Source organism: Phyllostomus discolor, chromosome 4, assembly GCF_004126475.2.
Source record: "Phyllostomus discolor isolate MPI-MPIP mPhyDis1 chromosome 4, mPhyDis1.pri.v3, whole genome shotgun sequence".
In the NCBI taxonomy this organism is placed as follows: domain Eukaryota; kingdom Metazoa; phylum Chordata; class Mammalia; order Chiroptera; family Phyllostomidae; genus Phyllostomus; species Phyllostomus discolor.
In genome coordinates this window covers 173,182,336-173,204,990 of record NC_040906.2, presented here as the reverse complement: position 1 = coordinate 173,204,990, position 22,655 = coordinate 173,182,336, and the positions used below count along the sequence as shown (strand labels likewise).

The 22,655-nt window shown below is 44.0% G+C and overlaps 1 protein-coding gene across 2 annotated transcripts; it reads right to left on the bottom strand.

Annotated features, from left to right (window-relative positions):
* Window positions 1–286: 286 nt before the first annotated feature.
* On the bottom strand, window positions 287–7,350 carry VGLL2 (vestigial like family member 2). Of its 2 annotated transcripts, none has more exons than XM_028510080.2 (4): window positions 7,123–7,350; window positions 4,483–4,795; window positions 1,886–2,434; window positions 287–633 (listed from the first exon to the last, which is right to left on the bottom strand). In XM_028510080.2, the coding sequence occupies exons 1-4, from the start codon at window positions 7,201–7,203 to the stop codon at window positions 593–595; spliced, it is 984 nt and encodes a 327-aa protein (XP_028365881.1). In that variant the 5' UTR covers window positions 7,204–7,350; the 3' UTR covers window positions 287–592. The 2 variants fall into 2 exon arrangements, with proteins under 2 accessions (XP_028365881.1, XP_035880506.1); XM_036024613.1 differs by lacking the exon at window positions 287–633 and adding an exon at window positions 642–775.
* Between the last annotated feature and the right edge of the window lie 15,305 nt (window positions 7,351–22,655).

Genomic DNA, 22,655 nt, shown 5'->3' with positions numbered 1-22,655 from the left:
TGCCACTCACATTCAGGCTGAGGCTTCCATGTTCACAGTCCAAAGGAAGAAGTGTGTCTTTGTGCCTGGAGTCTGGGTTGCAGGGAGGGAGTGGGCAGGAAGGGAGCTGGAGGCTGCCGAGGTGAGGAAGAAAGATTGGCTTCTTTTTACTTCTCTACCACAGTCTTCAATGCAAATACAAGTACATTTGAAATCTGAGGATATTGACATCAGTAGTGCTATGATCACACTACTTAATGAAATAATTCACATCAGCATAAAAATATTCACACCAAAAGTCTTGTTGTTTTCCTTTCCCTCCTTCCAAGAAAACGTATGATATCATATCACCTAAGTGATCTCGCCACAGATATTTCCAGTGATTTGCCCAAAAGTCGTTAAACGTAATTAAGAGTCGTCAGATCTGCTCTTTTGGGAGAAGGAATAATTGTTAGATGAAATTTCTGAGATGTATGTTTTGGTTTTCCCAGCACACGGAGAAGTTCGAAGTCTCTGCCTTTCCCCGTGTCCTCATCCTTGCAGTGAGAGGCACAGATGCTGAGCCTTCTGGCTGGTCAGAAGGGAAAGGGAAGGGGAACCCTGGGTCAGCAGGTCAGCTCAGGAGGGATGCACCACAGAGGGAATAACGGCGAGCTGCAAACCAAGATCAGAAGCCATTACAAACCCACTCCATTCAGCTGAGTGTCAGCAAGGGCGCTAGGCAGAGACCTACAGGGAAGAAGGTGGGCTGTCTAAAACCAGTACAGATCCTTGCTTTTGTCCTGAGGCTGCAAACCTGCAAAGCAGAGAGAAAATAGAGAGAGAGGGAGAAGAGAAAGAGAGGGGAGAGAAGGGGGTGGGAGGAGGGAAGGGGCAAAATATTTAAAGAAAGAGAAAGAAAGACAAACACCACTGTTTTATTGTGAAAGTCACAGAATTCATCCAAAGGACATGAATGAAAGTAAAAGCAAAGCCAACAGAATGTCAAATCTTCACCTGAAGGAAGGGGGAGTGGGCAAAACTACACGCCAATGATTGTATTTATAACTTTCTTTTTCATTTGCCTCAAAACTAAAGAAAGAAAATGTAAACCCTTGTTTGAATGTACCTTTCCAATTCAACTCTTTAAAAGAAACAATATTATCCTTTAAATCACATTCTTGTTAAGTTTTCTGCTTTTAAGAGATCTCTGTAATATGGCAATTACGTGGATATCAGAGTCATATTTTTCTTTCCTTATAACCGTCACTAGGTGACAAGACAACCCCCACCCCAAGCCACAGAGGACTTCAAACTGCACTCTCAGCAGGAACTCTAGGCCAGCACTGTCCAATGGAAACACACGGGAGCCACAGGCATAATTCTACATTTTCTACCACGTTGAAAAGAAGCAAAAAGAAACAAGTAAAACTTGGTGACGTATTTTACTTAACCTAATATATTCTATATGCAATGTGTTTAAAATAATTCAACATGGACTCAATATAAATATGTGAAGTAAATTTTACTTTCCTTTTTGGCACAAAGTTTTGAAATCTAGTTTGTATTATACACTTAAAGCACATCCCAGTTCGGCCTAGACACATTTTAAGTGCTCAACAGATACAGGTAGCTAGTGGCTACAGAATTGAACAGTGTGGAGCTAGAACCTTTCCAACAAATTTTATTTAAAAAAATACTCTGTAATATTTACCAGCTAGGGTAGGGCAGGGTTCTGCTTTCTCATTCTGCTCCTACCCACGGCCCAGGTCATCTGTCCCCTGAAACACAACCCCCTCCATGCAGACCTTCAGGCCACAGTGTCACTGGGGTCTCCAAGGAGAACTAAAGTGGGTCCAGGGCTCAGCCCAGGGTGGAGCACAGGGTAGGAGGGACCTGGGTCGGCCAAGCTCGCTTTCCGGCTTACCTGAGTCCACGCTGAGACCCAAACCCTGGGCCACGTCTCCCGCGGGGCTAGCGAAGGGTCCACCGGGAGCAGCCCACGCGGTGCCGGTTGGCTCGCCCTTGGCCGAGAGCTCGCAGGGGGGGCTGCCTGGCGCGGGTGCCGGGGCGAGCGCGAGGCGGGCTGGGCGCCCAGAGGCAGAGGGCATCAACAGCGGGCCGTAGCGCGGATCGAAATGCGGCGCGTAGACCTCGTGCACTGCCGTGGGCCGCGGGTAGGCTGTGGCCTGGGCGCCGAGGGCGCCGCCCAGTGCGTAGGGATGGTGCGGATGAGGGTGCGCCTGGTGCGGGTGCGGGTGCGCGTGGTGCGGGTGCGCGTGGTGCCAGGGTTCCGCGGCGCTCTGGTGCAGGTGGCCGTGCAGAGCGGCGGGCGAGTAGGGGTCGGCGGTGGCGAAGGGCAGCTCCGAGTGCGCGGCGGACAAAGGGCTGCCCAGCGGCGCGGGCACAGGCGCCTGGTACGCGCTATTCCAGAAGGAGGCAGGGAAGCTGCGTTGGCTCATCGGGAAGGAGCCATCTGCAGGTGGAAGAGCCGGAGGGGAGGAAAGGAAAACAGGAGCTCGTCACCGCCGAGAGAAGCGAGTGCGGACCCAGTAAGGCCACTTCAGGAGAGCCGAAAGCGCAGGGCTGTCCAAGGGCGGAAAAGCAGAGGCTGGGGGCAAATTGGCAGCCCCACCTTTGGGGAAATGCCTTTCTAAGGGGGTTATAGCCTGTGAACTCAAGGTAAGGGCATCGCAAAATGCGGGAATCCTTTAGAGTGTAGGTTCTCTTCCTCGGATTTTGCAGATGTGTCCAGTGAGCAAACCCAGGAAATGGCGGGGAGAGGCAGAGCGGAGAGACCTCCCCCGCCAAGCCCCAGTTTTGAGACACAGGGAGTTTCACCAGACTCCACCTGAGCTACCACCAAGGCTCCAGGAGACACAAGGCCTCACCTTTCCAATCCGCAGCCTCTCAAGCTAAAGACACCACTTCCCACTCACTCTTGGGAGACCACCTAGCGTTCTCACTAACCCCTCTTGCGTTCCAGCCTCCCTTGCTCTAGAAAATGTGTCTTTGATAGACGGGAAGTCCATCAACATGTTTCAAAGTCTTGCTATTATTAGCCTCCTTTCTAGAAACTTTCTTTCAAATATTTTCTTTAAGAACTTCAGCAAAATAGTGAAACTAGACACACTAAAAGCGTAGCTGTAATCTTTGCACAAAGGGACATGCACTTTCTGCATCAAAGTGTGGATGCCACACTAATACTAACATCATCACCACCACCACCACCACCACCACCATCATCAGTATCACCGTTGACCCCTAGAGTCTGGAAGCATTTTGAAGAGAACAGCATTTGGATCAAATTTGTTGCCTTTAGTAAGGAGGGAGAGCAAGAAAGACATTTAATTTAAGAGGTCTTTATTGAACAGTATGGGGAATGCATCTGTACACATACTACAGAATTTGAATTATTTTAAAAATTGCTTCTAAGCAATGAACAGTCTTGCTATTAAAATATTTAGGTAACTGGAGAATAAAAAGAATGTTCTGCATTTAATTTTTTTGTGGGGGGAGAGTTTGTCTAGGCTTTTACAAACTGAAACTCATGAAAAAAAAAAGGAAGGGTAAGGATTGTCATTTCCCCCAAAATATAATATTTGTTTTCCTTTTTTTTTTTTTTTTTGTTTACAATGAACTCCTCATTTCTAAGCTTGGTACACACCAAAAACTAAGCTTAGTTAGAAAGTTTACCAAATAGTTAACCCTCTCCTTGTCTTGGTCATAAAGGGAGGTTGAGATTTCAGAATAGAAGGGAAATTTACTTGACTTGTCCAAGAAATCACTGTCCCAGACTAGATAAAGCAGTGCTTGCTGGGAAGAGTAAAACAATAGAAAGGGATGTGTTTGGGGAAAAGCCCTATGAAACGTTTTGGCTGTACCCACATTCTTACTTTCTTTGTTACTTTACTTGCTTTTTGAAAGACATTTTCTGCTTCAAGAAAGCACAGGGTAGGTCTTCAGAGACATTCTTCACCAGGTTGTGCTTGCAGTGGGGCCTAGGACTTTCTCTTCTGGGCAAATCTGCAGGAACTGGGTAAGGGCCTTGTGAGCACACCCTGGCCTGGGAGAGTGTTGGAAACCTCGAATTTCTACAGTGCATTTACATGCATTTTTCTGTTTGTCTTACCACCATCTCCAGGGATAGTTAAGAAGCCAAATATTATATTCTAATTTTAGAGACAAGTAAATAGAGTGACCTCAAAGAGGTTAAGAGACTTGCCCAAGGTCATATTGCTAGGAAGCTGACAGGCTGACCTAGGCCTCTGGATTCCAAGGCTCATGTTTTTTTCTAGGTCACTGCTCTTCTGTTCTCTACCTCTTCAAGGAGAGAACTTATGCCTGTGCCTATTACGCCTTTGATTTTCTTATGCCCCTTATGCCGTTCCCAAATGCCCTTCCTCACTTCTTCTCTGACCAGTAGTAAGCATTCTTTTAGCTGCATCTCCTTTAGCCCCTTTAGGTGGGCCCCAGGCTGCGAGGGATGTCTAACCGCTCTTGCCAGTGGAACTCCATACTCACCCCTCCAGGGCCCGGAGCTCCTCGGTGCTTTGCTACTTGTACAACTTGGGGAATAGCTGCTAGGCTGGCTTAGGGCCCTGCTGAAGTGCTCATCCACCACGGAGCTGATGTCCCCCTGGAAATAGGTGAAGAGGACGCAGCGGGAGTTGATGTACTCCGCCTCTGGTGGGCGCTCTTTCTCCGGACTGCCTTCTTCCTCTTTTATGCTGGCCGGAGTTTGGCTGGAAAAAGAGGAGCTGCCGCTGCCGCTGCTGTTACTGGGGCTGGCGTTGCACTCTTGGGCTTCCTGCATCTTGGAGTAATAAGCTAGTTTCTGCTCAAAGAGAGAAATAATAGAGTAGTCACTTGCAAAAGAGATGGCAAATTGGGTTCAGGCTACACTTCCTCATCTGATTCCTAAGGTATCCAGGAGATAACTGACATTGGTGTCTAAGCCCAATACTTATTATTGTGGGCTGCATAACCTACCACTGAACAAGGGTGGTCACTTAGGGGAAGATTGCCCTTCCTGATGTCTCTGTCAGTCCTGAATTGCTGCCAGGCCACAGGCAAATCTCTTGGAAGGTGTCAGGGTGAAGGTCACAGAAGACGTCTAAGCAACCAGGTTATGGGTTGCGTTCCACCGCAGACCCAGAGCTGGGCAGATAGATATACAAGGATGGGCAAAAGTAGATTTACATAATACAAATAAATAAGCTAATAATATAAAGAAAAGAAATAAAAAAACAAAAAATAATAAATGAGTAATGACACAAGAATAAACTCTTTGTTTCACATACTCATAACCGTAAAGCAACTTTTGTCTACTTCTGTATGTATTTTTATAAATCAACCTCCATGGGTAAAGGGCACCCAAGTCCAATTAGGGCCTGACTGTTCCCTGACTGATAATCCATGGCAGAAGCACAAGATGCAGGATTACACATCCTCATGATGGAACATGAAAATATAGAAACCCACTCCACACAACCAGGCTGTATACCCAGCAGCGCCGTGGAAGGTTTGAAATAGTTCCACTTAGGAAAGAATTGTGTGGTGTAAAAAGGTGAGTGACATCCTGACATGGACCATTTTAATAAAGGCAAGTGGATTTTGTTTGGTTGCCCGTACACTGTCCATTTAGGAGTCTTTCTCAGTTTTTAGAGAGATCTTTTGAGTAAAGAAAAACCAGTGAGTTATGAGAATTTCCACCCTCACCATTTCCGTGCACATTGAGGACACAAGTAACAAAAAGGAGCAGCAGAAGATCTTGGCTCTGAGGCTCAGTAAATGGTGACTTTCTGATAGTGATTTTAAAAAGCCAAGTGCAGTTGCTGAAAACATTTCTTAGAAATGAGCAAAGGATTGAATGTAGTGTTAACGCATTACGGCAAAGATGTTCTGACTATACAAAAATGAACAGAGATCTTAATGCAATAGATGGGGTGCAGGACCAGGGAGGAGAAAGGACCAAACTGACAGAAAGCAATCCCACCTCTCCTCATCCCAGCAGTCCCAGCCTGTGAAGGAGTTCATCTCAGACACTGAAGCCAAAGGAGTTATTTAGCAATTTTACTGCTTGTACCCTATTCCCACTTGGCTTACAATGAGGGACACTGGTGACTCCTAAAATTAACATTGATACTAAACAAAATCCTGGCTGGAAAGTGAAAAGAGGAGGAGAGGGGCCAAACAGATATTTTGAATTTGCAGGCAAAATCAGTGAAAGCATGGACTCGGAAGTTGGAGTGTCTTTCAATTTCCCCAAAGCAGGCCCTCACTTTCCGACCTGGTCTAGCCTCCTAAGAAAAAGAGGAGCTGCCCCAGTGAAATTTGGTTCGTTTCCTGGACTACGTCCTTAGTTTTCACTACATTAGCTGTGGAAACAGAAAGAACTGTTCACCAGACAGAGCCCAGAGAAAAGAGAAATAGGAATAATTCCACGAAACTTGAATTTGCAGAACCGGGGTTTAGTGGTCTCATTGAAAGTGGTTTTGTTGATGCAGCGCAGCCCTATTCAGCTACTCTGTCTCCTGAAAGGTAAGTATTATCTTTGAAGCTTGCCTCTGCCCAGTCATTTGTACCCCAGCCCACAATACTCCCCCAAACTGAGCGAAACCAAAATTAAAAAAACAAACAAACAATGCACTTCCTGCGATTCTATTTGTAACGGATTCTCTGGTTCTGATATTAATTGTCCTGACCGCCTGAGAACTGAAACAGAAAACAGTTTTGCCATAGATAAGTTTGCAGGGATGAGAACGCGGGTCTTTCCATCTCAAACTGAAAGAGGCCTTTGCTTTTGTTGGGACCAAAGTTTGGTTTTCATGCATGAGCTTCGCTCCCATCTCCCTGCACCCTCGCTGAGCTCAGGTTCGGACATATCCGGCGTCCGACAGACACTAAGAAAACAGTCCAACAGGCGCGATCCTCGTCTCATTATTCCCAGCAAAACCCGGACACGCATTAGCAGGGCTTAGTAGCCTTCCGAGAGAGCAAACTAAAGTGGTTAGCTCAATCTACAGGGCGGCAGAGCAGGCAATCCCGGCAACCGGGCGGCGCCCGCCTCTGGCCCTGGACCTCGGCGGGGTACAGGCGGTCCTCTGAGAAGCCCAGGCGCGCCACCCGTCTCCAGGGTCCCGGCCTGGAGAAGGCACGTACCTGGTGATAGGGAGTGTAGGCGGCTGCAAAATACGGCTGGTGAGGACCATAGACTTGGTACATAACATCCAGACAGCTCATGGCTCCCCTCAGCGGAGACGGTTTAGAGTTTTATCATAAACTCTAGGTCGGGGGAGTGCAGGGATGCTGCATGGGCGGCGCTTGGACCCCAGCTCTCGCGTCATCAGCGACGGAGAGAGGGGCAGCGTGCTCCGCGGCCGGGAATCCCGTTCGCACGCTCCCCTCCCACCCTGCAGTTCCAGCCCCGACCGCGCTCCGGGACAGAAGCGCTGGGCTCCGGCTAGTGGGCATTTAAACCCCACGCGGGGCGGGCGTGCTGACGCCACTCCGAGGCAGCAGAAGGGAGGGGTGGGGAGGGGAAGTGGGGGGCGGGGACGGGGTGCAATAGAGAGCAAAGGAAGGGAACCGCGGAGATGCAGGTGTGTTTCTCCGGGCTACCCCGTGGTCGAGTGTTCAGCGAACTGCACAACACAGGGATTGAGCCTTGAGGCTCCGCACCTGGAGACGTAGGGCTACCCCCAGGCTAAAGCAAGAGAACAAGGGACTGAGAGAGTGGGGAGAAGGAAACAAGGAGAAAGAGAAAGTTTGAAAGAGAAAGTTGATGTTTGGTGGGGAAAGGCCTTGCGGGACAGCTTTGGCCTCCCCCTGGAGAGAGGCGTGCGCGCCGGGGATGGCGCAGTGGGGCAGAGTCTCTGCTGGCGGCTCCGGTTGACTAGCCAGGAGAAACCGGGCTATCCCCAGGAATCCCCTAGGAGATGCGCTCGTTGCAGACAGGATGTCTAAGGAGCCCAGGACATCCTCCAAGGCAAGGAAGAGCTCCCTGTGCGGGGAAATGGCAGCGACAGGCGCCTGTAACCGCAGTCTTGCCCCACCTCCTTCTGCCTCTTCAGACGGGATCCGTCCGCAAGCTATGTCCACACCTCAACTCCACCCTCGGGGGCGGGTCCCTTCTAATCCTCTGGGGGAGATCTGGCCCCTTTCTCTTTGACACTACCCGAATCTGCTCAGTTCGTGTAGCTCACGCCCCGCCTCTGGCTCCTCCTGGTGCGAGCTGCTTTCGAGGAGTCCGCGAGGCCCTACCCGGCCCCCAACCCGACCCGCGCCTGCTCCAACCGGCCGTCCGCAAAGTTTCCGTAACTTTGACACAAGGACTGGTCAGCTGTTACAAGTGTCATCCTAGTAACTGCAAGGAGGTCAGACAGGTCTTCCGCTGCCTCTTCAGCCTTTTTATACAGCAGCTGCGGTTTTCTGTTTCATTTTAGAGAGTCGAAGGAGGATGCACAATTGTGAGACACCCATGGCCGTTCTCTTTCCTTCCCTGAGCGCGTTCCTGGCCCTCACCTGTTTCCTACTAGATGCTTTCCCTCCTCCCCACGCAACACTACCCCAGCCCCCTGGGCGGGGACCGGGTGTCTCAGCGGAGACCTCCGTTTTACAAGTTTAGGAATGAGTTGAGAGGGGCTCCTGTATGACTGGTCAGGTGGTGGAAGGGGTAGTGGTGGGCCGGAGTTGGGGGGGAGGGAAGAGGTTGGAAGCGTTGGAGCTCAGACCCAAGGAAGTGGGTTACTGACGAAAGCGAACTCTACTCACTCCCCAGTTTAAAAAGTCTGATATCGATTCTCATGCTATGCAACTGCAAACAGATGCACACTTGTAGATATTTTTATCTCTAAAACGTGACTATTTTAAGCAAATTGTTTTGGGGTGGAATTTTTCGTTTTGCCAGAATTATAAATGGAGATGATGGTTCCGCGTATTCAATTCGGTTTATAAATGACGAGCCCGCCTGAGTGACTGGAGAGTTTCTTTTATTAACTATGATGTATCCGTTCGAAAGAAAATTAAAGATAAAAGACACCCCTTCGTCCGGCTTTACCGAGCCCCTTACTTTAGAGGCGGGGCTGAGCTCTGCTGGCTTCTGCAGCCTCGGACCCGCGGAGGACACAGGTGGAGCAGAGCATCCCTCTCACCCCTGTTGCGCCCCGACCGCCCAGGAATTTCGGAGGCCAGCCACCAGATGTCTGTCTTTCCTCTGGGGGCAAAAGGGAGAACTGTCACCTGAAAAGCCACAGTATGCCTCCCCACAATGAATGCGGCAGAGTGGCCGTGTGGGTCCCAGTCTCGCTCGCCAGTCTTGCCCGTTGGCAGTCTCGCCCGTTGGCGCACTCCAGTTCCCGGAGCCGCTCCGCGCAGGTCTGGGCAAGGTCTCAAGAGGCCGCAGGACCAGAGGTGTCCACGTTCCCGCGCGCCCAGGACAGACTAGAGCCGGTCAGTGCAGCCGCCGCGGGCCACACTACCCCCTTTTGCACAGGTCCCGCTGTCCTCCCCTGGACACAGAGGTTCTACTTCGGCCCCTCCTGTTGGGGCATCCCCAGGCGGAGCCTCTGCCGCAGATGCGCGCTCCTCGCAGCGCAGCCCAGGCTCCGCAACTTGGCAGGTGACCTGCGGCGCTGGGCGGAGAAACGGGCGGGAGGGGAGAACTGGGTCGCACGTCTAGCTCACCGTCCAGTAGCCACCTCCTGTCCCCTGTCCCCGCTCACTTTGACATTTATATTTTACTTTGGCCATGGAACTAGAAGAACTCTGATTTTCCCACAAATTCGGGAGACAACGACAACCTCTCCGAATCCAACACGCCCCAGCAAAATGTTAATAACTTCTGTAAAGGATTATAGAAACAGCGATTTTCCACATTTTGAACGAAAAAAAGAACGAGAATGTCACTGCAGTTGCCTAAGGCTGCTTTCTGCTTGCATTTCTCAATCTCCTCTTACCTGAAACAATTTTTCAAAACTTTGCTAAAGCTAGGTAGAGGTATTTATTGTCTGCACGCGAGTTAAAAGAAAAACAAAATTGGGCTAGTGAGCATCAATCTTAAATTTCGGCAGGAAAATCTTACCTTCTCTCCAAACACAAAGTGAGGGAAGAAAAAGAAAAAGTCCACAGTTTTAAAATATGCCCAGACATTGGAGCATAGTCAGCCTTTTCTGCAGACCTGAAACGCTGTCATTTACAGGGAGGTGGTACTCAATCTTCTGAGACCACCCCCCCCCTTATTTCTATGCTGAAGTGAAAAATAAAATGCAACTAAATTTGAACCTCCTCCAGCCATTCAAACATCAGGACATCAACACTTCACAAAAGTCAACTCTGATTCAGACCTTGGGATGAAGGAAAAATTGGGGGGAAAGTCTCTCTCTTCCTCTCACCCAGTTATTTTAGGAGAAGAGACTGTCAACCAAACAAGCAAATGTTTTGGAACTTGGGTAGTGGACATGTGCACCAACATCCCCAGAAAGCAGAACTATTATCAATCTCATCTAACCTAATTTCCTTTTAACTTCCTCATTGGGCAGAGACAATATCAAAACTTCTTTTAACATGAATTCCACTGTATTATACCTTTATACCAATTTATAGAGCTGCCCATAGGGAGTTTGTCATATGAAAATTAAGTCAATTTCACCAAAATTTCCTTCTAGTACCCCAGCTCTAGCGTGCAATTCTAAGAATATCTAGAACTGTGAAAATAAAAGTTACATTTTTCCCAAAGTTAATAAATGAAGTTAAATTACTTTTGAGTGACTACATGTTTCAAGATAGCATCACAATGAAATTTTTTCTCTGCAGAAGGATCAATTCAGATTTTTTCTAAACTATCAGACTTCATTACCTTCTGAATTTTTCTGTCTACTTTGGCATCTTATTCTGAAAACTGCAAAGAAGCAGCTTTAAAGAAAAAATGAATGAACAGAACTAATTTGGAAAACTAACTGATCTGCAGCCAACCCAGGCCCAGCCTTGCACACAGTTTATTTAGATTATTGAGTGCTGGCATTTTATGCTGATTTATTCTGCCAACCAAATGGGATGGACACAATGGTGATCTTTTTTTAAAAAAACTATATCCATAATCCATTAATCAATGGTTTTCCATTTTTTTTTAAAGATTTTATTTATTTATTTTTAGAGAGGGAAGGGAGGGAGATAGAGAGAGAGAGAGAGAGAAACATCAATGTGCGGTTGCTGGGGGTTCTGGCCTGCAACCCAGGAATGTACCCTGGCTGGGAATTGAACCTGGGACACTTTGGTTCCCAGCCCGCGCTCAATCCACTGAGCTACGCCAGCCAGGGCCACAATGGTGATCTTACAGACTTTTATACTCTTAACCCCCATCTTTGCCTGTTTTATGAAACAGAGGTGTGTCTGGAATTTGGAGAGTAGCTCACAAGATATTGTGGATTGAAACTATAACAGTGTTAGTTAAAGCGAGTCTGCAAAATCCAGCTTTCTCAGGCATTGTGTGTTCCTCAGCAATGACACTCCAGTAGTTAATGGAGAGTGTAGATGGTGAGTTTATTTTAAAGAAATTTAAAGAAGAAATTCCTGTACTCTAGAACCTCACTAGATAGCTAAGCGGAGGAATTCCAGTTTGACTTAATGAAAATTACAAACTTAGAGTCATTCTTATCAGTGTTTTCAAGTAAAAATTCTCTGTGGTCTGACTTAATGAATAGATGAAACTACTTTGTAATTATTGACATATATTTGAATTTTACAAGAATGTTAAACTTTCCCTCCTTTATATTTTAAAGACTATTTTCATGTCATGAACAAGTCAATTTCAGCTTAGGTGAAATAATCACAACTTTCTGACTTTAATTTTCTTTTGAATCCATGCTGACATTAGTGTCCAGTTCTAAGATTGGAAATATATTTACTATTATATTTATCTTTCAGAAATGAGTTCTTTTTAATGCCTCTATGCATAGTATAAAGATGTTATTGTACAAATACAACTTATATGACTCAAACCTTTAAAAATGAAAACAAGTGCTAAAAATAGAGATTTGAGATAGATGTGTGTAAAATGTTTTGATTTGTTAGATTTTTACAAGATAGGAAACATTAGAAGGGAATTTGTATTCTCTGATAATTACTTAGACACAAAGAGTTAAGTCAGAGAGCATGTATCAATCATGTATTAATGGAAAGTCATTTTTATCTCTACTTGGGCTAGAAAACTCTATTTGCCTTAAACCTGTGACAATAGTGAAAAAATTTATTTAAAAAGACACAGTCTGGTAATGACAGTCTTGAAACCAGCACACGTGTGAAACTGCTTTGGGAAGATACAGGGACATGGAGGGATCTGTGGATTCAGAAGATGGGAGTGGACTGAAGGATTTCAACTGTTGCATTAGACATTTGATGGTATTGTTCGTCCACTCCCAAACTCCTGTTCATAAAGGCCATTTCAGTAGGATGCTGAAGGGATTGAAAGGAGGCCGCAGCAATAACAGAAGGTGAAGACATCCATTGGAGTGTGACTTCCTGTTGCATGCTTCCAGGGGTTTTGGAGCAACTTCTCAGAAACTCATAAGAAGGAGCTTCCCTTGGCGTGTGTGGAGGAATTTTTAGCACTGGTTGTCTACTGGCATTGTCTGCCTTTAATTTCTTCAGTAATTGTGGCTGGTTTTTAAGCAAATTTTATGATGACATAAATAATTTAGGATTAACTATGCCATAAGTAAAAACATGTTGGCTGAGGTTTGATGGTGCATCAGGACACTTAGCCTGGAAGACCCCAAAGCAAAATATGCCTTTTCTTTTTGTTCTTAACTTTACATTATGAATATTGTGCATCATATTTTAAAGTGAAAGTCCAATTGTTAACTATGAAATTTAAACGTCATAAGCTGTTTTTATAAATGAGATGTATGAATCAATCAATTTGTAAAATAACCCAACTGGTGACATTTTCTGAAAAAAATGTAACATTTTAAAGATTTTAAAGTGTAAAATTTTAAAAATAGCATACATATCACTTTATATGTCTCATGCACAATATTGCCACACAGTGAGTCCAGGTGGACATTTGGTGGTTCTCCATATAACTTGGAACGAAAACCAGCTAAATAGGACCAGGTAAGACATCACACTGAAAAGTTCAGGCCTCAAAGTGGCTTTCCCCAAGGAAACTTCTTCTCATATACTAAAGTAATGCTCATACTCCTAAGCACAGCTAACTTTCCCAAAACACATGTTCAAAATATGGCCATGACCGTAGTCATGTCTGTTGATGTTTGTAAATATTTTAAGAAGAGAATGATGCCGAAATGGCTCAAAACCAAACACATATTTTCACCCCTTAACTTTCTTTTTCTCTCTGGGAATTCAGTGGCAAAATAAATTTGAAGGGCTAATCTGCATCAGTATATAGAGCTTTGTTTCTGGGTATATGGGGGAGGGGAGTAATTGTAACAAGGTACTCACTATTGCTTTATTCTTTGGGGTAAAATTTCCAGTGATGCAGCATAATAACACCATTACCAGGCAACTATTGTTAGAAAAATAGGTTCTATTTCTGCATTGAGAATAAAGTTAAATTAAGGAATAATACAAATAAGTTAAAAAGAAGCAAAGGGTCTTTTTCACCTTAGGTAGTAGATCTGTAAACTACATAGAGTTATTTCAGTAGAAAGAAAATCCCAAACGATAGTTGTAAAAAGACATTTCAAAACACGTGTCGTCCAATAGTTCTGTAAGGCAAGCAGCTAGAGAGGACCCCTACCTTTCAAAACGGGAGGGGAAATGTGGGCGGGGATGCTGCTGATCGGCACCTTTGAAGCACTCGAGGTGTGGTGGCAGACTTAATCCCTGGGTGTCTGTGGCTCCAGAGGTCACATACTTTGGGATCTCAGCCCACTGGCCTCATTTCATGGGACATTGCCTGCTTTCTCTGTGAAAGCAATACAGCCTCATCCCGATGGCATTACTCAGTTACTTTCTTAAGAATGGGGGATGCTGAAGGGCAGCATGGAAGAAGTGTTGCACTGGATAGCAAGACTCAGGGTTGGAACTTGGGGTGTGAAATGATGTCACCCCCATTGAACTCTCATCTGTATAAGAAGAAACTGGGCTGGCTGATCTCAGTCTAGGGATGTTTGTGGCTCCAAACTCTAAAATCTGAACAAACTCATGTTTGATTTGGAAATAGTGTATACATAATGTTTATAAACACTCCTTATATTATTTCCAACAGAAGGTCCTTCTTGAAGAATAGCACATTATAAAGTTTACTTGAAAATGAATAATTTTGTGTTCTCGAATTCTCACTGGGCAGGGACCTAATCTTAAATAAAGTTTGGACCGAACTAGCCAGAGACCCTTTAGAATTCCAGGGAAAGGAAATACAGTAGGGAGCTATGTCTTTCAAGCATCAGGTGAGTGAAGTTGAGATCTCTAGTATGCAGGATTGGCCGCAAAGCTACCCATTACCTTTGCTTTCTGTGGGCCTCAGTTCTCGTAGGTACATCTGGTGTCTGCTCCTTGGGAAACAGAAGTTCCACCTTCCTGAAATTTCATGAGACTGAGAACAGAAGGTAACCATTCATTTATTTGGTAAAGCTGTGGCTTTGAAACTAGACCCTTTTCAGTTTTACCATGTTTACAGTACATAATGCTTGCGTATTTCAGTGTGCATGAACATATAACATTTAATAGAGAAAATAAAGTTACTGTTATCAGTCCTAACACCCTGCTTTATGATTAGTACTGTGAATTCCACTGCCCAGCACTGGTGAATGCTTCAAGAGCAGAGTTCTGGAAGAAAAAGAGCAGTAACACACATTATGTTAGGAGTCTTCGCTTAGAAGACATTTTTTCCTTTGTTTTTCCTAAAGAATATTTGAGAATCTCTTCCTGAAGAGATAACAATGTTTACCCTTTGACGCATCACTTTTCCTTCAAAACCATTGAAATCATCAAGAAAATGTAGAAACAGATCATAAGAATACATAACTGAACCACCCAAAAAAGATAAACGTTTTAAGGTTAAAAACCAAAAACCAAAACAAACCTGCTCAAAGCCATGAACGAGGCTGAGGTCACGCCTGCTGGGCTCTAGGTGGGAAGCTGGCGATCAGGTTCCGGGCTCCTGCTGGGGGATGGGCCTAAGGGCTCTGAGTTGAACTCACTGCCTAAAACCAGGGCTTATTCTGGGGCTCTCGTGCAAACCTAGGAGGCTAAAAGAATGGCTACTGACCTGCTACCGTGGCTCTTCATTAAAGCTCTTATTTTGGCTAGCCAGGAGGGAAAAGACAGCCTCATGACCAAGGACTGGGCTGACCGGCTGCTGACTCCATCCATGCCTGGATTTGCACGTCTCTGCTCTCCCAGTGGCGCGGGAGCCCGGAATCACACACATTAGAGCAGGATGTGGACTACGGTGTGTGCCTGTGGGGACTGGAGAAGTGTGAACAGCGAGGGCAAGGGAGTACATGCTTCTAGACTAAAAGACATTATTATATTTAGTCAGAACTCATCATGTGATGTAAAGATACCACTCAAAACAAACTGTATGTATATCATATACATATACTATCTTGAAGAATCACATGACCTTCAATCCAGCAATTTCATTTGTAGATATATACTCCAGAGAATTTCATGCAAATAAGCACAGAGAAGTATGTACACAAAGTTTCTCGGGAGCATTATTTGTGATGGCAAAAACAAGACAAAGCATAATAATAACAACAAAACCCCCAAATGAAACAAAAGACAAACTTACAAAAGTAGAAGGGATCAATTGTGATACACTAATGCAGGAAATGCTCTCCAGGGGACAGAATGGATTATACATAACTACATATATCAGCATGGTTAAATCTCAACAGCACTGTCAAAAATAAAAAGTGGTTGCCCAAATTTGATGATGCTGTTTATATAAAGGTTGAAAACCTATAAAACAATGCTGCATGGGTACTGTTTATGTGTACATATACAGGCACTAATAACACAAGAAGCACAAGGGAAATATAAGTGGAAATTTCAGGATAACAGAGACCTCTGGGGGGGGGGGGGGCGGATAAGCATAAGGAAAGGTACCCAGGGGACTGCTATGGTGTAAAGGAATTGGAATCAAATATAGAAACATTTGATAGGGGAATGGGCATAAAAGTGTTTTTTATGCTTTTATCTTTATATTTAGTTTGACATATTTTACAATAAAATATATAATGGCAAGTTTTGAGTGCTTCCTTAAGATGAGGTACTTTTTTCTCTTGAAAAAATTGTTCGAAATGCATTTCTTTTGAGAGATGGATAAAAGATACCTGTCCTTAGGAGTTTCTGAAAACGTACACCCTACCACTGCAAGCTGTACCTGCCCATGTAAATTAGTTAGGAAGCAAAAGAAAGAGTTGAATTTTCTAGTTAATCGATAAATTTATTTTGTTATTTATTTATTTTTGCATAAAGAATCTTCAGGCCCATGAGCTTACTTAACAAAACCTTGTATAATTAAAAAAAAAATTCTTGAGTATTCTAAATTGTCAGGGCTCCAGATTTATTTAGATGTTACTATTATATTTTAATCATTGCATATTTTAATAATTAATAATGGGTAGCACTTTTGAATACTTAGCACTTACATATATTTTATTCAATCTTTCTAACCACCTTATCATCATCTTAATTTTACATATTAGGGAGCTGATGGCTAGGAGTTCAGTAATACTTCTGAGGTCACAGAGCCACAGAGCGTGAGAGCCAGTACTCTGCATTTCAGTGGTTCCAGGACCTCTCCTCTAGTAGCTGGCCCTCACAGCTACTGGGTAGGATTTACTCAGATTTAGGTTTTATCTAGGGAATTGCTCCATAAATGCCCAGTTAAGATCTTAATTGTTGTAATGTTCCAATATCAACTTAGCAGGGCCTGGGATTTAAGCATTTATTAATAGTTTATATCTTGATAAACATTGAATTGTGCTAATAACTTTGATTCGGTACTAATGAGATTGCCACAGTGTTATCATAGCAACTTTTTTGCATTATCTCCTTTTATTTATAACAAGTCTACTCTCATTATAGTCCACCAATAAGAAACTAAATATATAAATTACCTTTACTACAGAAAGTTAGAGACTAATGGCCATTTAACCTAGATTTATTCTGAAGTATATATTATTCTATTTTATAAACAAATATGGCTCAGAGTCCCCTTTATTGGATAAGTGTACAATTCATAACCTAAGACCTGACCACTGCAGAAATGAAGAACTGAGTTATAAAATTCAGAGATCTAACAGGGTAAGAAAATTATCTGAATTTTTTTAAACTAAGCATTTTCTTATCTATTTCCCTTAGTTTGATCATTTGGGATGGACATTCTTAAACAATATATGTGTGTTTATGAACTTTGTGTAAATTGATTCATACTGAATATATTCTTCTGCAATCTGCTTTATTTTCTAAAATTTCTTTTTTTTCTTGCTATTCATTCATGTTGACATGTAAAGCTGTAGTACATTTATTTTTCTGCTGTATACATTATAATAGTCTGTTGTAGAGAATAAAAACAGTTTATTTTATTGTTAATGGACATTTGAATTGTTTATAATTTTTTCGATATTGCAAAAATGTTACAGAACACAACAAGGGGGGCCTGGGACAATATACTATTATTGAAAGAAGGCCCCGGGTCCGTTATGTCCGCCACCAGAGGAAAGACGTCTCTTAATGCCAGAGATTCGTGAAAAGGAAAGGAAATGTTTATTTAATGCTATACTAACTTAAAGTAGTGACCTAATGTCTTTACCAAAATCCCAAAGTCCCTTAAAACACCCACAAACACACAGTCCTTCCTTCCTTCCCCCTTTGCCCAGTCCAGAGTACCGTATCTCAGGGAAGGAAATAGAAGTCCATGGCTCAGGCAGTCCTCTGGTTCTTCCCAGTTAGTACTCCCTCTCGACTGGGAGACCTCCCTGGGTTCCCGGCACCCTCCGCTGAGTTGCTGGGATCTCTGCTAAAACCAGGTGGTGGTTCCCCCTTCTAAAGCTGCGGGGGTCCCCACTCTGCCAGGCCGCGCGGTTCTCTCCCTCTCAGGGCTGCCGTGTGGTTCTCTTCTCAGGGCTGCAGGAGTCTACACTCCATCAAGTCCGCGTGCTTCTCCTTCCTAAAGCAGCATAGTTCTCCTTTCTAAAGCAGCATGGTTCACTTCCTCAATGGCCACCAAATATGGGTTTTTAAATCCCCGCGGCCAATCTTCCTCTGCAGCCTCATTTCCGACTCCTCCCACACTCGGCTTCACATGCCAGAACTCATATCCTTCCAGCTTTACTGGGCTGCCATCATGAGTCTGGGCAGGTGTGGCCCCATGTCCTGGAGCCAATCCTCCCTGAGCACCCACACAGGCGCTGTAACACAGGGGACCTGCCCCCCCCCCCCCCCAGTTACACCTAGGTGGGGAAGTTACTTCTGGGTGGGGAAGTTACTTCTGTTCCCCTGTCTTAGAGCTGATCACAGCTACTTAACCTATCTATGCAACCAGCCAAAGGCTATAGATATGTTAAATGACCAACCCAGAGTTTAGCTGCAAGGCTGTTGCTATGCAAAACAGCTCTCAATGGCCCTGCTTCATTTGTCCCTTCCCCCAACCCACACCCTGGGGTGGGGAATGGAGACATCTTAAAATCTCCTGGACACCTTAAGTTCTGGACCCCATTTCAAATGCCCATTTGGGGTCCCCCCTCTTGGCTGCACCCTGTAACAAAAATGCAGCTGTGAATATGTCTCCTGGTAATGGAAGGATTCCTCTGAAGAAATACCTGGAATGAAATTGCTAGTCATAGTGTTTATGCATATTTAACTTTACTAACTAATGCCAAAATGTATTTTTGTTATTGATTGCACCCTTTTATATTCACACCAATAGGGGATGAGAGTGTTTCAGTTCCTGAATGTTCTTGCTAGCACATGGTCTTGCCAATTTTTAAACTGGCCAATACGATCGCTATTTTTTATTTTCTAAAATATTTTGTTTATGATGGAACACTCTAGCAAATATTGTTTGCAAAGGTTTACACAAAACACCTGAGCCCATTCCTGTAATTGTTTTTAAAAACCACTGTAGCCCTGACCAGCGTGGCTTAGTTTGTTGGGCATTGAACCCACAAAGCAAAGGGTTGCTGGTTTAATTCCTGGTCAGGACACATGCTTGGGTTGTGGGTTTGGTTCTCATTTGGGGCACATACACTGTTGGGAACCACCCTGCCTGGTATCAGAGGCTGTAACCCCTGCCTAGGCTAAGGCTAAGGGAACACCCTTGGAACCGTAAGCCAGCAAGGAGACAAGCTTATCTCCCTGACAGGAGCACCGCTTCTGCTCCTTCATACCTCATCCTGCCTGGACCCCAATGCTTGGTCGGTTAGCCAATGATGGGTAAGATTCCCCAAGGGGGGAACAATCTAAGACAGGCATGATCATGTGGGAGGCCCCCAAAAGAAGGACTTTGGGGGCTACGGCAAAAGGGATGATGGACTCTCGCCCTTTGGCTTTGACAAAGCCCGAGTCCTCCTGCTCTGCAAGAAAATCTCTTAATCTCTTGGCTGCCTTACTTCCCTTGCTCCACCTAAGCCTGAAACAATGACAGGGTGGTGCCGCCCTGTGCTGGAAAGGGCAGATTCCCCGGGTGGTCAGGCCTAAGAAAGAACATGTAAATTCCTGTGAAAATTTCTTTGTTTAGAATGCTCTCAGTTGAATGAGAAGGGTTCAAGGAGGAAGTTAGCTTGTTCCTTAAAGTCTTACAGCTCTTTGACCCTGACTCAAAATAGACCCTCAGAGTTCCTTGTTACCTATCGTTTGATCCTTACTTCCTCACAATGAGTAATGTGCTTTACCTGAATTCTTATGCAAAACGAACCCAATAAAAGCCGGTTTGGATGGTAAATTGGCACACTCCCCACTAGAGGGGGTGGCCGTTCCGTCTCTACTTCTCCACAGAAACTGGTCTGTCTCTGTGCATGTTTTTTCTCGTATTTCGACGAGGCATCCGCAGCATTCCGTGATCACTGCTGGCCGGTGACCCACACATCAATACACGAGGCCACCAAATGATATCTCTTTCCCTCTCTTTCTCCCTCTATTCCACTCTCTAAAAATAAACAAAATATTTTTTTAAAAAAAGATGTTGCATATACCTGTTAATGAACATTTAAATCTTTTATCTTTAAAAGATCAGAGTTTGGGAAAATATAGCGGCAGACAAAATGTACCCATGGATTAGATCTAGTATTGTTTATTTTTTTCTTGCTGGTGTTATCTACATTCTTCTGTATGTGTATGCTGAAAGTAACTCACATCTGTGCTATGGGGAAATTCATGTTTGTATATGAAGTTTAATAACAGTTAACGTGGGAAAAAAGGGACACATTAATTCACCCCATCTCCTGAGTAGTCAGTAGTCTTTGGAAAATATCCAGCAATTTAAAAGAAAATGTCTGCCTGTTAAAATTCAGGGATTTCCTTGCTGGGGAAGATGGGTAGACTTGCAAGCTCTTTGGGAAAGTAGGTTGGGGAAATAACAATTGCCCCTCAGATCTTAAGTTTCTCAGCTGCTGGAAAAGGAAAGAAATCTACTTCAGTGCAGGTAATCAAATACATTTTACTCTGAAAGTCAGGGAGCGCAGAGAATAATTATCTTCTCGGGGAACAAGTGTTCTTTGTTTAACTATTGCATGGTTGAAGCCCACAGTTGTTAAATTGGGTTACCATACCAATTTATTCCAATGGATTATCATGGCAACCAATTCTGAACACATTTCCCATAAAATATTTATTGTAAACTTCAGCTCCTTTACAACTGCCAGAAGATTGGGTTACTGCTTGTAGTAACTGCTCATTTATGTCCTTCAGTCCTATAGCAAGGACTATCAAAACATTTTAACACATTCCATTTCTACATCAACAAGATAGGCTTCAGGGGAGATGCCTTTCTAGTCTGGGTTAAATTTGAGACAAAAGTGCACTTCAGAATTTAAATGGTGTGGAATAAATAAGTGAACTGTACAGGAGTAACCTTACTTGCATTTGCCTCTCCAGTCCAACCGCTGAGGTTTATCCACAGAGTCTGAGATGCATCAATCAGGCACACTAACTCTTGACTTTAACTAAATTTCACAGGTGGTGAGTAAAAAATGGAAGACACGAAAATTTGGAGAAAAATCATTAACCGTATTGCAACATTGTAACATTTCTTTATATTTTCTTCCTTTGTCGATTTCTTTGGGTACATTAAAATTTTTTTATTAAGGTATAATTTGCATGCAGAAAAGTTTATCCTTTGTAGTGTATAGTTACATCAATTTTGACAAATGCATATGACAACAATCACAATACATATCAGTTTTGTCACTCAAAAAAGTCCCCTCAACTTCCTTGTGGTGTCCTCCTGACCCTCCCAGTCCCAGACTCTGGCAACCACTGATATCTTTTCTGTCCCTTTTCTGTAGTTTTGCTTTTTCTAGAATGGCATATAAACAAAGTCATGCATTATGTAGCCCCTCTTGGTGCAGCTTCTTTCACTTACCAATGTGCATTTTAGAATCATCCAAGTTGTATGAATAGTTTGTTCATTTTTAAGGCTGAGTACAGTAATATTCCATTGTGTTGATGTACCACAATTTGCATCTCCATTCACCTGTTGAAGAACATTATGGTTGTTTCTAGTTTTTGAATATTTCCTTTTTCCATTTCCTTTCTTTTTTAAGATCAAGAAGTAAGCCACAATTTATACAAGAGTAAAACTATCTAATAGGTTACTTCCTGCTCACATAGTGGGTCTCTTCCAGGCCTGAGTTGTGAGCTGCCTTCTGCTGTGTCCCTGAGCCTGCCTTCACTGGTGCTCTCCTTTGGTTTGCCTGCTGAGCTGGGGAACTGTTGTACCATGCCGTACTTGAGACTGCCTTTTCAAACCTTTCCATACATCCTCAAAATTATGACTAATTCTCTTTTCATGGAAACATGACTTTATTTTACAACTCAGGTTGAAATAATGTATTCACTAGTGTAAATATTTGATCAATCTCTATGCTTTCCACTTGCTTTCAAACTCCATGGAAAGGGGACCATGTCTCCTTTTGCTTGCTCATTGCCCTAGGACCTAGCATAATACAGAACCCAGAGCAGGCTTTTAATCCATATTTGTGGAGTGTGTTAACATTTGTACTCTTACTCTAAACAGGTGATTCCCTTAATGAATTTCAGAATTCTCAAAATTATTCGTTATTCTACCTACCTATTTATGTATGTATGTATGCATGTACATAGGTAGGTATGTATATATCCTTTTCTCAGAGGAAGAAATGCTAATCATTCTGTCCGTGACTAACCCCTTGTCTCATTTCCTCATTACCTTTCTCACATTTTCCTTAATTCCTTTGGTACCTTGTGGTATAAATCATTTCTATTTTTTAAAGTCATTTTTCTCCCTCTCTCTAAATATTGCTTCCCTTGGCCCTGAAAACATGTCCTGCCCATCATGGGAGCCATCACTGCATGTTACCACCCTCCTTCCATGAGCTCAGGTAGCCTGGCTGGTGGGGGCTCAAGAGCTACAGAGCCTGGGTTAATTGGGTGTGTGGGTGGGGATGTAGGGAAGGAGTCTCAGGAGAAGCAGTCTGGGTAGAAAAAAACCTAAACCTGGGGGGGGGGGGGGGGGGTCACCGATG